Source organism: Loxodonta africana, chromosome 6 (genome assembly GCF_030014295.1).
Source record: "Loxodonta africana isolate mLoxAfr1 chromosome 6, mLoxAfr1.hap2, whole genome shotgun sequence".
NCBI lineage: Eukaryota > Metazoa > Chordata > Mammalia > Proboscidea > Elephantidae > Loxodonta > Loxodonta africana.
This window is the reverse complement of record NC_087347.1, coordinates 99,944,538-99,958,554: the sequence shown is the minus strand read 5'-3', so window position 1 is coordinate 99,958,554 and position 14,017 is coordinate 99,944,538. Positions and strand designations below refer to the sequence as shown.

Below are 14,017 nucleotides of genomic sequence, written 5' to 3'. Positions count from 1 at the left end.
CAAAAGATAAGTACAAGCTTCTAACCTACCATGCGGAGCACAAAAACACTACCTTTGGGAAGACCCTCTCTTCCATTTACCTGGCCCCTGCCAGATTCAGTGCTCCGAGCCAGATTCAGTGACTGCCGTGTCCCCTGGGCTGGATGTAGGACCTGTTGCGTACCCTTAGCTATTCACCCAGCTTTGGAGAGAGAACAAACAGAAAAAAATAATCTGTTGGCTCCCATATGCTGGGAACTCAGGGAAGGCACGGCCCCTTTGCCTAGGCACAGGCCTACGTGGTCCACAGTCTCTGAATGCCTTTCACCCCTACAAAGACCTGTGTGGGCCCATTTTAACAGCGTAGGCCCTCGCTAGCACAGTACAACAGGGCATATAGGTGAAGTCTATTTTCAACAATATCAGCTATAAGAGGAGTGGCAGATTTGTGATATTTGACACCACTCTGCCCATTAAGCAGGGTTCTTACCTACCCATATCAGCAGCAGAAAAACTGGTGGCTCCACCCATGCCACCTAGCCAACCGTAACAGCCAACAGCATTGGGTGACCACAGTCTGGCTGTAAAACCTACCCACCTACATGCTCTAGAGAACAGGGAACAGCTTTCCTCCCAGACACTCAGTGGCAGCTGTCAACCCCCTGCATTGCTCAGCACATGACTCCCTACTACAGCCAGACACCTGTGCCTACTCCAATCACCCCTGGCACCACACACTTGCTGACCAACTACCTGGACACATGAGCTGAATCCATACAAGAAAAATGGACAGGCTCCTGGCCTCACATACCTAGCAACGGCTCTAACCACCTGGTGATAGGATATGAGAGCTTCAAAGATGCCTACAGTCAAACTAGCTCATACGACTAATGCATTTGGGCATAGCAAAACAAGAAGCTAGGACACAATAAGCAAACATTTTATGTTGACTTTACATTATGGAAATCCAGAAGATTAACAATAAAATTTCAGAATTAGACAACTCAGTGCAAAGTCACAGGAGCAGAACTGACGAAACAGAAGTCAGAATTAGTGAGACTGAAGATAAAGCACTTGATACCAACTTATCTTAGGAAAAATTAGATAAAGTATTTTTAAAAATTGAAGAAATCCTAAGAATTATGTGGGACATAACCAAGAGGAAAAATATACGAGTGACTGGAGTACCAGAGCAGGAGGGGATAACGGAAAATACAAAGAGAACTGTTGAAGATTTATTGGCAGAAAACTTCCCTCATATCATGAAAGATGAGAAGATATCTATCCAAGAAGTTCATCAAACCCCACACAAGGAAGACCCCAAAAGAAAGTTACCAAGACATATTATTATCAAACTTGCCAAAACCAAAGACAGAGAGAATTTTAAGAGCGGACAGGGATAAACGAAAAGTCATCTAAAAGGAGAGTCACTAAGACTAAGCTTGGACTACTCAGCAAAAATCAGGCAGGCAAGCAGGAAATGGGATGACATATATAAAGCCTTGAAGGAAAAAAACCGTCAGCCAAGAATTATGTACCCAGCAAAACAGTCTCTCAAAAACGATGGCAAAATTAGGGTATTTCCGGATAAACATAAGTTTAGAGAATTTGTAAAACCCAAACCAAAATTACAAGAAATACTAAACGGAGTTCTCAGGTTAAAAAATCAGTAACGTCAGAAACAACCCAAGACTAGAACACAGGACAGAGCAATCAGGTATCAACCCAGATAGGGAAGTCACAAAAATAAATCAAAGCCAGAACACTGAAAATAGGGAAACAGAGACATCAATATGTAAAAGATGACAACATTAAAACAAAAAAGAGGGACTAAATAATGTAGCTATAGATTGTTCATGTGGTGAAGAAGTCAAGGGAATATAAAGAAATAAAAAACTGGTTTAACTTAGAAAAATAGGGGGTAAATATTAAGGAAACTAGCAATCCTACACATCAAAATAAAAAACAAGAAAAACATAAAGACTCAACAAATACAACATCAACAACAATGAAAAAGATGAAAAGAAAATACATAAAGAAAAATGACTTGGTACAGGAAATTGAATGAAACAAAGACTGTCAACAACACAAAAAAAGACATCAAAATGACAGCACTAAACTCATATCTATCAATAATTACGCTGAATGTAAATGGACTAAATGAACCAATAGAGAGTCAGAGAGTGGTAGAATGGATTAAAAAACATGATCCGTCTATATGCTTCCTAAAAGAGACACACCTTAGACTTAAAAACACAAACAATCTAAAACTCAAAAAAAAAAAAAAAAGATGGAAAAAAACATATCAAGCAAACAACAATCACAAAACAGTGGGAGTGGCAATATTAATCTATGACAAAATAGACTTTAAAGCAAAGTTCACCACAAAGAAAGGACACTATGTAATGATTGATGAAAGCGTAAATACACCAAGAGGAAATAACTATAATAAATACTTATGCACCCAACAACGGGGCTCCAAAATACATAAAACAAACTCTTAACAGCATTAAAAACAGAGACAGACACCTCCACAATAACAGTAGGAGACTTAACACACCACTTTTCGTGAAGGACAGAATATCCAGAGAGAAGCTCAATAAAGGCACAGAAGATCTAACTGCCACAATCAACCAACTGGATCTCACAGACATATACAGAACACTCCATCAAACAGCAGCCAAGTACCCTTTCTTTTCCAATACACAAGGAACATTCTCCAGAATAGACCATATATTAGGTCACAAAGCAAGCCTTAACAAAATCCAAAGCATCGAAATATTACAAAGCATCTTTTGTGACCGTAAAGCCATAAAAGCAGAAATCAATAACAGAAAAGGCAAGGAGAAAAAAATCAAATACATGGAAACTGAACAACACCATGCTCAAAACCTATTAGGTCATAGGAGAAATTAAAGACAATAAAGAAATTCATATAATCAAATGAGAATGAAAACACATCCAACCAGAAATGCTGGGACACAGCAAAAGGAGTGCTCAGAGGTCCATTTATAGCAATAAATGCACACATCCAAAAAGAAGAAAGGGCGAAAATCAAAATATTAAGCCTACAACTTGAACAAATAGAAAAAGAGCAGCAAAAGAAGCCTTCGGGCACCAGAAGAAAGCAAATAATAAAAATGAGAGCAAAATTAAATGAAATAGAGAATAGAAAAACAATGGAAAGAGTTAATAAAACCAAAAGCTGGATCTTTGAAAAGATCAACAAAATTGATAAACCAATTACTAAACTGACAAAAGAAAAACAGAAGGAAGCAAATAACCCAAATAAGAAATAAGATGGGAGATATCACAATAGACCCCACTGAAATTAAAAGAATCATAACAGAACACTATGAAAAACTGTACTTTAACAAATTTAAAAACCTAGAGGAAATGGACATATTTCTAGAAAGACTACCTACTAAACTTACACAAACAGAGGTAGAACAACTAAATAAACCTATAACAAAAGAAGAAATTAAAAAGGTAATTAAAAAAAAACTCCCAACAACAAACAAAACCTCTGGCCCTGATGGCTTCACTGGAGAATTCCACCAAACTTTCAGAGAGGAGTTAACACCACTACTACTAAAGGTATTTCAGAGCATGGAAAAGGATGGAATACTCCAAACCTCATTCTATGAAGATACCACAAAAAAAGAAACTACAGACCAATATCCCTCATGAACATGGACACAGAAGTCCTTTAACAAAATTCTAGCCAATAGAATTCAACAACATACTAAAAAAAAAATTCACCACAACCAAATGGGATTCATAACAGGTATGCAGGGATGGTTCAACATTAGAAAAACAATCAAAGTAATCCATCACATAAATAAAAGACAAGAACCACATGATCTTATCAATTGATGCAGAAAAGGCATTTGACAACAAAATAGGAACAGAAGGGCAATTCCTCAACATAATAAAGGGCATTTATACAAAGCCAACAGCCAGCATCATCCTAAGTGGAGAGAGTCTGAAAGCATTCCCCTTAAGAACAGGAACCAAACAAGGATGCCCTTTATCACTACTCTTATTCAAATTGTGCTGGAGATCCTAGCCAGAGAAATTAGGCAAGAAAAAGAAATAAATGGCATCCAAATTGGTAAGGAAGAAGTAAAAGTATCCCTGTTTGCAGGTGGTATGATCTTATACACAGAAAACCCCAAAGAATTCACAAGAAAACTACTGGAACTAATAGAAGAGTTCAGCAAAGTATCAGGATATAAGACAAACATAGAAAAAAGCAGTTGGATTCTGCTACACCAATAAAGAGAACATCGAAGAGGAAATCACCAAATCAATACTGTTTACAATAGCCCCCAAGAAGGTAAAATACTTAGGAATAAATCCAACCACGGATGTAAAATGCCTATACAAAGAAAACTACAAGACACTACTGCAAGAAATCGAAAGAGACCTACACAAGTGGAAAAACATACCTTGCTCATAGATAGAAGACTCATCATTGTCAAAATGTCTATTTTACCCAAAGTGATCTACAGATACAATGCAATCCTAATGCAAATTTCAATGGCGTTTCTTAATGAGATGGAGAAACATATTGCCAACTTCATGTAGAAAGGGAAGAGGCCCTGGATAAGTAAAACATTACTGAAGAAGAGGAACAAAGTAGGAGGCCTCACACTACATGATTTTAGAACCTATTATACTGCCACAGTAGTCAAAACAGCCTGGTACTGGTACAACAACAGATACATAGACCAATGGAACACAATTGAGAATCCAGACATAAATTTATCCACCTATAAGCAGCTGATATTTGACAAAGGTAAAGTCCGTTAAATGGGGAAAAGACAAATGGTGCTGGTGTAACTGGATATCCACCTGCAAAAAAATGAAACAAGCCCCACACCTTACACCATGCATAAAAACTAACTCAAAATGGATCACAGACCTAAATATAAAACCTAAAAAGATTAAGATTGTGGAAGAAAAATTACAGACAACGCTAGGAGCCCTAGTACATGGCAGAAACAGAATACAAAACATTACTAACAATGCACAAACATCAGAATACAAACCAATAACTGGGAGCTCCTAAAAATCAAATGCTTATCTAACAAAAGACGTCATCAAAAAAGTAAAAAGACAACCTACAGACTGGAAAAAAATTTTTGGCTACAACATATCCAATCAGGGTATAATCTCTAAAATTTACAAGATATTGCAAAACCTTAACAACAAAAAGACAAATAACCTAATCAAAAATGGGCAAAGGATATGAACAGGCACTTCACCAAAGAAGACATTCAGGCTGCTAACAGATACATGAGGAAACACAATCATTAGCTATTAGACAAATGCAAATTAAAACCACAACGAGATACCATCTCACCCCAATAAGGCTAGCATTAATCCAAAAAACACAAAATAATAAATGTGGCAGAGGTTGTGGAGAGACTGGAACACTTACACACTGCTGGTGGGAATGTAAAATGGTACAACCACTTTGGAAATTGATTTGGCGCTTCCTTAAAAAGCGAGAAATAGAACTACCATAAAACCCATTAAACCTGTTGCCATCGAGTTGATTCTGACTCATAGCAACCCTGCAGGACAGAGTGGAACTGGCCCATAGAGTCTCCAAGGAGCACCTGGTGGATTTGAACTGCTGACCTTTTGGTTAGCAGCTGTAGTTCTTAACCACTATGCCACCGGCATTTCCAGAACTACCATACGACCCAGCAATCCCATTCCTTGGAATATACCCCAGAGAAATAAGAGCCGTCACATGACTAGATATAGGCACACCCATGTTAACTGCAGCACTGTTCACGATAGCAAAAAGATGGAAACAACTTAGGTGCGTGTCATGGGTTGAATTGTGTCCCCCCAAAATATCTGTCAACTTGGCTAGGTCATGATTCCCTTGTATGACTGCATGAGCGTCTACCATTTTATTATCTGATGGGATTTCCCTATGTTTTGTAAATCTTATCACTATGATGTAATAAGACGGATTAGCGACAATTATACTGATGAGGTCGACAAGATTAGTAGGTAGTGTCTTTAGCCAATCTCTTTCGAAATACAAAAGAGAGAAGTGAGCAGAGAGACATGGGAACATCATACCACTGAAAAAGCAGTGCTGGGAGCAGAGTGCATCCCTTGGACCTGAGGTTCCTGGGCTGATATGCTCCCAGACCAAGGGAAGACCAATGCATCACAAGGGCCTTCCTCCAGAGCTGAAAGAGAAAGCCTTCCCCTGGATTTGGCACCCCGATTTCGGACTTCTAGCCTACTGGACTGTGAGAGAATAAACTTCTTTTTGTTAAAGCCATCCACTTATGGTATTTCTGTTACAGCAGCACTAGATGACCATCACAATGTGCATCAACAGATGAATGGGTAAACAAATTACGGTATATTCACACAATCGAATACAAAGCAACAATAACGAATGATGATGAATCCGTGAAACATCTCATAACATGGATGAATCCAGAAGGTATTATGCTGAGTGCAATTAGTCAGTCCCAAAAAGACAAATACTGTATGGGACCACTATTATGAGAACTCAAGAAAAGGTTTAAATACAGAAGAAAACCTTCCATGTTTATGAGGGTGGGGAGGGAGGAAGAGAAGTATTCACTAACTAGATAGTAGAAAAGAATTATCTTAGGTGAAGGGAAGGACACCACAAATACAGGGGAAGTCAGCACAACTGGACTAAACCAAAAGCTAAGAAGTTTCCTGAATACAACCAAACACTTCGAGGGACAGAGTAGCAGGGGAGGTCTGGGGACAATGCTTTCCAGGGTATAAGGGAGGAATGTGCTGACACATTATATGGATAGCAACCAGGGTCACCTAATAATGTATGCATAAATTTTTGTACAAGAAACTGTCACTTAAAGCACAATAAAAAGAAAAAAAAAAGCTTGCCAGCAGCCATTCAAGGTACAACAATTCGTCTCTATTTGCCTAGAGCAACAGAGGAAAAGTAAAGTCAGGAATAGGAGGAGGAAATTAATGTGTGGCTAACTGACTCCGTGAACAACTACTTCCTCTGCCAGGAGACCAAAAGAGCCAGATGGTGCCAAGCTACTATTACTGAACATTTTGATCAAAGACTCCATAGAAGAATACTGATCAACAAGCGAAAAATACAGAACTAAATTTCAAATTGTCACGCAATCCATACTTTCAGGAGTCGTGGAGGCTAGATGAACCCCTGAAACTACTACCCTGAGATAAGCTTTACAGCTTAAGCCAAAAACGTCCCCTGAAGTCTTCTTAAAACCAAAGAACAGTTTGGCTTAACTAGTAAAGGATGTCTGCCTTCAGCACTGTGCTCTTTTAAGACCTATCTATCTATGATCAAACTGACAACAGCAGCTCGAAAGATAAGACAGCAAACTTAAGGCGCAGTGAGTTTATATTAATGGGGGAGGAACAACTTGGAAAAGGAGATTTAGACTGGTTGCACAAAATGAAGAATGAAATTGATGTCACTGAATTGTACACATAGAAATTTTCGTATTTTACACAGCTCAACCATTTAATTTAAATAGTAATATTTCTACATGTAATAGCCAAGAGCTCGGCTGCTAACAAAAAGGTGGGAAGTTCGAATAATTCAGCTGCTCCTTGGAAACTCTATGGTGTAGTTCTACTCTATCCTACAGGGTTGCTGTGAGTTGGAATTGACTCAATGGCAACTGGTTTTGTTTTGTTTTTACAAAAGGAATGGAAAAAGAGAATGAGGTCAAAAGGAAGAATATCTTTTTCAAGTAACTAAGCAAATTTAAGCAAATATACTAGAGGGAAAGTAAAAGAATTACAGAAAAAGTGAATGTGTATATGAAAAAATTGCTCGAGTTAGGGTTAAAAAATTAAACACTAAAAAACAGGAGTAAAAGAGAATTCATGGTATTCCCTAAACTATAACACCAGGACAATAATATCTACCTTGCAAGTTAGTGTAAAGAACTAAATGACTGAACAAACAAAAGGCGAAAGTCAGTGCTTGGTAAATGCTAGTTTGTTTCTTTCCTTTGGCAACCTCTAACTCTTCAAGGACAAAAGATCATGATGGGACAAACATCTAATGAAAAATTGTCACTGGGTGAAAAGGTAAGAAAGGTACAATCAACTCAAATACACCATCCACACTTTATAAGGTGTTTTTATGGCTTTGGCTTAAAAACAAAAAGCAAAACATTAGTAAACAAATAATGGAAATAATAATAAAAAATTTTTTTGTGCTGTCTAAGGAGCCCTGGTGCCGTAGTGGGTTAAGAGTTTGGCTGCTAACCAAAATGTCGGCCATTCCAATCCACTAGCTGCTCCTCGGAAACCCTGTGGGGCAGTTCTACTCTGTCCTATAGGGTCACTTCGAGTCAGAATAGACATGATGACAATAGCTTTGGTTTTTCGGTTTGGTGCTGACTAAAATAAGAATCATCACCTGTCTGTCAAATCAAGAAAGTAAATTAATTAAAAAAAAAAAAAACAGAAATCAACAGCTTTTACCATGGTCTTTCCTGATCCTCGGGGTCCAATAATGAGTACAGAGTTACTTTCTCCATGGATAGCAGTTCTTTTTAGCAACTCAATTAAATGTCTGAAATAATATAAATAGACCAACATTTGAAAGGGCAAGCTGGAAAAGTTTGCTACAAACAGAATCTGAATATGCACAGAAAATAAGCATTTCTCCCTTTGCTTCCTCAGGACATTGGATTTAGGCTCTAAATAGTCCCATACAAAAGAGGACAGAACAGATGGTAGGCCAATGCTGCTTCTCTGGAGATCATAGATAAACCTAGGAAGTTTGGAATATCTTAGTCTTTATTATGACAGTGCTAGTACTTAGGCCCTTTGGATTCAGAATCCCCTCTCCTACATCTAGGACTCTGCCTTTTACTCCACAGCTGACTGCCGAGTATTGGGGCAAAAGGTTCAGAATTCTCTCCATAATCCCAGATAGCAGAAATGACACAAGATTGAAAGTTAAAAGCCTTTCCCATTATAGGAACATATTTGCTCTTGCTTCATGATATTCAATGTATCCACATTAAAAAAAAAAGTCTGCCTTTATAAAAATATTTGTTAGCTTTATTTAAGATGAAATTTGTAAAAGCTAGACAGTATCTGTAAGTAGGTTCATGAAGACAAGGGAATAGCTAGACTTACTTGTATTGCACTTGTACTCCAAATAGGTTACTATGTGAACTCTGATGACAAAATCTTTCACGTAAAATTCTTTGTACCTGATAAAAAATAAAGTGAATAAATATAAATGAAAATATTATATATCTAATAAAAAGTGAATAAGAAAGTAAATTTTCACCAGACAGGGTTAGGTATTAAGCAATCAATTCAACCCTTCCTAAATACTTGTTCTCAAGAGTTCTGGCACCACTTCAACCTCAACTCAACCCATTGCCATCCAGTCGATTCTGACTCACAGCAACCCTATAGGGTTTCCAGGGCTATAAATCTTTATGGAAGCAGACTGTTACATCTCCCTCCCTTGCAGCAGCTTGTGCCTTCAAACCGTCGACCTTCTAGTTAGCAGCTGAACACTTAAACCATTGTGCCATCAGGGCTCCTTGGTGCCACTTCAAGGAGTTATAAAATTAACAGTTCTTTCTTTAGCGTCTTTATGAGTCAGAATCTACTCTACAGCAATGAGTTTGGTTTGGTTTTGGTTTATCAGTATGAAGTTCCAAAAAAAGGGATGAGAATTTAGTGGTGAATATTTCAAGGAGAGGGAGAATTACTTCCTTGAGCTACATCAGAAACATGAGGGCTATTTTAATGCATATGGATGAATGAATACACTTCAGTTTGTATCATCTGTCAGTCAAGGAACAAAGACAGGAGGGGATACAATAATGCAATCAAACCATAATAATGCACTACACACTCAATCCAAAAAAAAAAAAACACCAAACCCATTGCCGTTGAGTCGATTCTGACTCATAACAACCCTACAAGACAGAAGAGAACTGCCAGATAGAGTTTCCAAGGAGCGCCTGGTGGATTCGAACTGCCCACCTTTTGGTCAGCAGCCGTAGCACTTAATCACTATGCCACCAGGGCTTCCACATTCAATCCATGGAGACCAACAAATCTAAATTGGCTTAGCTGAAGTCCTATTAATTTGTACCTGTAATAAAAGAAATGCCCGGGTAGAAATATGCACACTCACTCACTAAGACTATAAGCTACTTAACGGTGGAGATATATACTCAGTACCTGGAATACAGTATATCCTTAATATTAAATATTCATGAAACAAATTAGGAATAGAAGGGAACTTCCTCAAACCTGATAAAAAGCAGCTACCAAAAACCCACAGCTAACATCATACTTAATGGTAAAAAACTGAATTTTTTTCTCCTAAATCAGGAACAAGGCAAGGATGCCCACTCTCACCGTTTCTATTCAACACTGTATTGGAAGTCCTAGCTAATGCAATAAGGGAAGTAAATAAAAGCTATACAGACTGAGAAGGAAAAAGTACAATTATCTCTATTTGCAGATGATATGATCTTACATATAGAAAATTCTAAGGAATCAACTAAAAAATTGCTAGAACTAATATGAGTTCAGCAAGGTTGTAGGATATAAAATCGATATACAAAAATCAATTGTATTACTATACAGTAGCAATGAACTAAACAAAAGTGAAATAAAACTACAACAAACACAATTCCATTTATAATGGCATCAAAAAAAAAAAATACTTAGGAATAAATTTAACAAAGGAAATGTGAAACTTTAACTCTGAAGACAGTATTAAACTAAATTGAGATCAGACCAGACTTAGGGAAGACACAGGTAAAGTCAGGACTCCAACTACGCAAAAAGTTATAAAGGATAAAATTAAGAAGTAGTCTAAGACATGAATATAATACAATACCAACTGAGAAAAAGGCTAGAGAATAGCCCTAACAGTAAAACCCATCTGTTGGTACACATGTAATTCTGACAAAGTTTACAATGCTTTGCTTCCAGATGATTTTTCTTGTAACTATTTACAGCTATCTCATTAAGAATGGAGAGAGTGAGTTTTCCCAAGTGGCAAAGAGCAAATTCAAGTTAAGGAGATTACTTCCTTGATCACCCTTGTATGGTAATAGGCTTTGAGATTAATAAAAATATATACTAACCTGTGAAAGACATTCTGCATGTATTAAATTGTTACTCTTTGATTTACGACTGCTCATTTCAACGAATTCAAATCCTTTAAAAAAAAAAAAAAAACATTTTAGCATGAATACAGTAAATACCATTGGCTTAATGAGCTAATACTTAAGAGGTAACTATTATTATAGAATCGAAATAAATACAAGTGTTGAATATGAAAAATGTTCACATTTCTCAAACTTTAAAATATTCAATGGCAGCTCCCTTTTCTTTAAAAACAAAACTAAGTAAGGGCTCATTTGACGCTCCCACATCACACTTTATATGGTTCTTACATATCAACTACTCTTCCCCTTTCCCTCAATCTATTATTCTCGTTCACTATTTTGCTTTTTTTTTAAACCTATGAGCGTTCCTTTTACCTAGATGTTTCTCCCTCCATATGTCCCACAAGATCATCCCTTTTAGAAAGTCTTTCCTCTGCGGCTCTACTCTTCAACCATACGCAAATAAGCATTAGAAACCAGGTTTAATACCTGTTGCTCTTTATCTGTAATCAAATTATACTAAACCAAATTATCTGTTTACTTGTCAGTAGTCTCCAATTTGAGTCCATTTTTATATTCTGAGCATTTTAGCATAATGCCCCAAATAAAGTTGGCAATAAAATAAACAACTTTGGGAAAAAAATATGCACAATGAAAAAAAAGTGTAACTTCCATAAAGTACTCTTCAAGGGCAACATACTCATAGATAAAACCCCTTTGGCTACAAGATCTAATTGTCTTAACATTGATTTCCCATACCAAAACCAAACCAAACCCAGTGCCGTCGAGCAGATTCCAACTCATAGCGACCCTACAGGACAGAGCAGAACTGCCCCATAGAGTTTCCAAGGAGTGCCTGGTGGATTCAAACTGCCGACCCTTTGGCTGGCAGCCGTAGCACTTTAGTTGCCTAAAGTTTAATAGTCAGGTACTAACAGCTTAAGCAATGTTTACTTATGTCCAGGCATTGCTACAAGTGCTTTGCATTTATTAACTTATTTGATCTTCATTATAACCCTACAGAATAAGTACTATTACCATAATCTCTTTTTAAGATTCGAAGGCACAGAAAGGTTACAAAACTTGCCCAGAGTCAAAAAGGACCCAACAAGTTATACTCTTAACCACGTGTTTGTTCCTTAACCAACTGTTTTAAATAGGAAATACAAATTTCAACAACTTGAAGGCAGATCTGTCATTGTGGCAACATTCTATTCTATGTTCATATTTATTAATTTCATATTCTACTGACAACTAGAAGCCAATTGTGAGAATGCTATTTTCTGCTTCTCTTGAAATGCTACCGGACTAGCAGCTGAACAAGGCCTTGACAGAGAACAGGAAAATTACTCTCTCCGCTTATTGTATAAGCCAGGTACCTAAGGTGTGAACCACTAAAGAGCTTTGAGCTCCAGGCTCCCAAATTGGATATTTAAGAGCAGCGTAGTCTACCGATGATTGAACTCATGCCTTTAGAATCTTTTTTCTCAGGAGGCGGAGCCAAGATGGTGGAATGGACATTTCCGGTGAGTCCTCTTACAACAAAGACCCGAAAAACCAAGTGAAATGAGTATATTTATGACCAGCTAGGAGCCCTGAACATGAAAGGCAAACTTAAAAATGAACTGAGGGGCCGGGGGTGGGGGGGAGGGGAAGAGACAGTTCAGAAGTAGAGAGGAGGTACAGGATCTCAATCATGGGGAGCCCTCAGGTACCATTCCCAGGAGTGGCAGAGGCAGGCTGGTACTAGCGTTAGGCCACAGTTTCCTCAGGGAAAAGCATCCAGCCACACAGCCTACTCACACCTCTGGAACCTGAGACAAACGGCGCTCTTGGCAAAAGCTAAGCACTTGCATATATTTTACTGTGCTCCCCTCCCCCACTCCCAAGTCAGCTTCAGCGGCTGATTTCCCTGGGCCTTAGATATTCCCTGTTGACCACCTAGGGCCATCCTCCTGGCCTTGGAGAAGGAATAAATTTGCAATTGGGGAAAAGATAATTTGCCAGCTCCACTAACCAGGGGAGCTCAGGATAGAAGCGACTCCTGTCCAGCTACAAGCAGGCCACAGACTTTGAGTACCTTTCCCCTCTGCATGGACCTGTGTGGGCATATTTCAGGAGAATATGCCCTTGTTGGCAGACTCCAACTGTTTCAGCTATATGGGGGAGAGGTGGGTGTTTGATGTTTGACATTGCTTTACCTATTAAACAGGGTCCTTACCTACACACATAAGGGGCCTGATGACTGGTTGCTCCACTCAGGTCACCCAGCCACCTGTGACAGGGGTCCAAAGACAACTGGTACCTCCCGGTCCTTACAACCAAAAACACTGGGTGCCCATGGTCCATCTGCAGAACCCACCCAACTGTACGCTCTAGGGAATATACACACACTTTCCTCAGAGACATGTAGGAGACGATTCTCAGCCTCCTGCCTTGTTCAGAGTGTGACCCCTGCTGCAACCAGATACCGGTACCTACACCAATCACCCCTGCCCCTCTAAGACTGTAGGACAGAGCCTGTACCACACACTTGATGATCAGCTACCTGGACACCTGAGCTGAATTCACACAAGAAAAATGAATGGATTCCTAGACTGATATACCTGATAATAGCTCTAGCCATCTGGGGACAGGATGTCAAAGTGCCAAAGGAAAATAATCAAGGTAGCTCACTCAAGCAACTGATTAAGGCATATCAAAACAAAACAAAGAAGGAAGCTATGACGCAGTAAGCGAACATAAACTAATACAATAACATATATGGCTCAGATACAACAGTCAATATCAAGTCACATAAAGAAACAAACCACGATCGCCTCAACAAGCTACGAAAACAAAGAATCAAGGGATCTTCT

At 38.4% G+C, this 14,017-nt stretch overlaps 1 protein-coding gene across 13 annotated transcripts in view; it reads right to left on the bottom strand.

Moving 5' to 3' along the window:
* Positions 1 to 14,017, bottom strand: part of ORC4 (origin recognition complex subunit 4) — a 116,170-nt gene that overhangs the window by 50,122 nt on the left and 52,031 nt on the right. For 6 of the 13 annotated variants that reach the window (XM_064287221.1, XM_064287222.1, XM_064287225.1 and 3 more), the window contains 3 exons: positions 11,136 to 11,209; positions 9,151 to 9,227; positions 8,488 to 8,578 (listed from right to left, as the gene is read on the bottom strand). In XM_064287221.1, the coding sequence (XP_064143291.1) occupies positions 8,488 to 8,578; positions 9,151 to 9,227; positions 11,136 to 11,192 (225 nt within the window). In that variant the 5' untranslated portion in view covers positions 11,193 to 11,209. Of the gene's footprint in view, positions 1 to 8,487; positions 8,579 to 9,150; positions 9,228 to 11,135; positions 11,210 to 14,017 lie in introns of those variants that run through there. The other 7 variants (XM_064287231.1, XM_064287229.1, XM_064287227.1 and 4 more) reach the window with 3 other exon arrangements.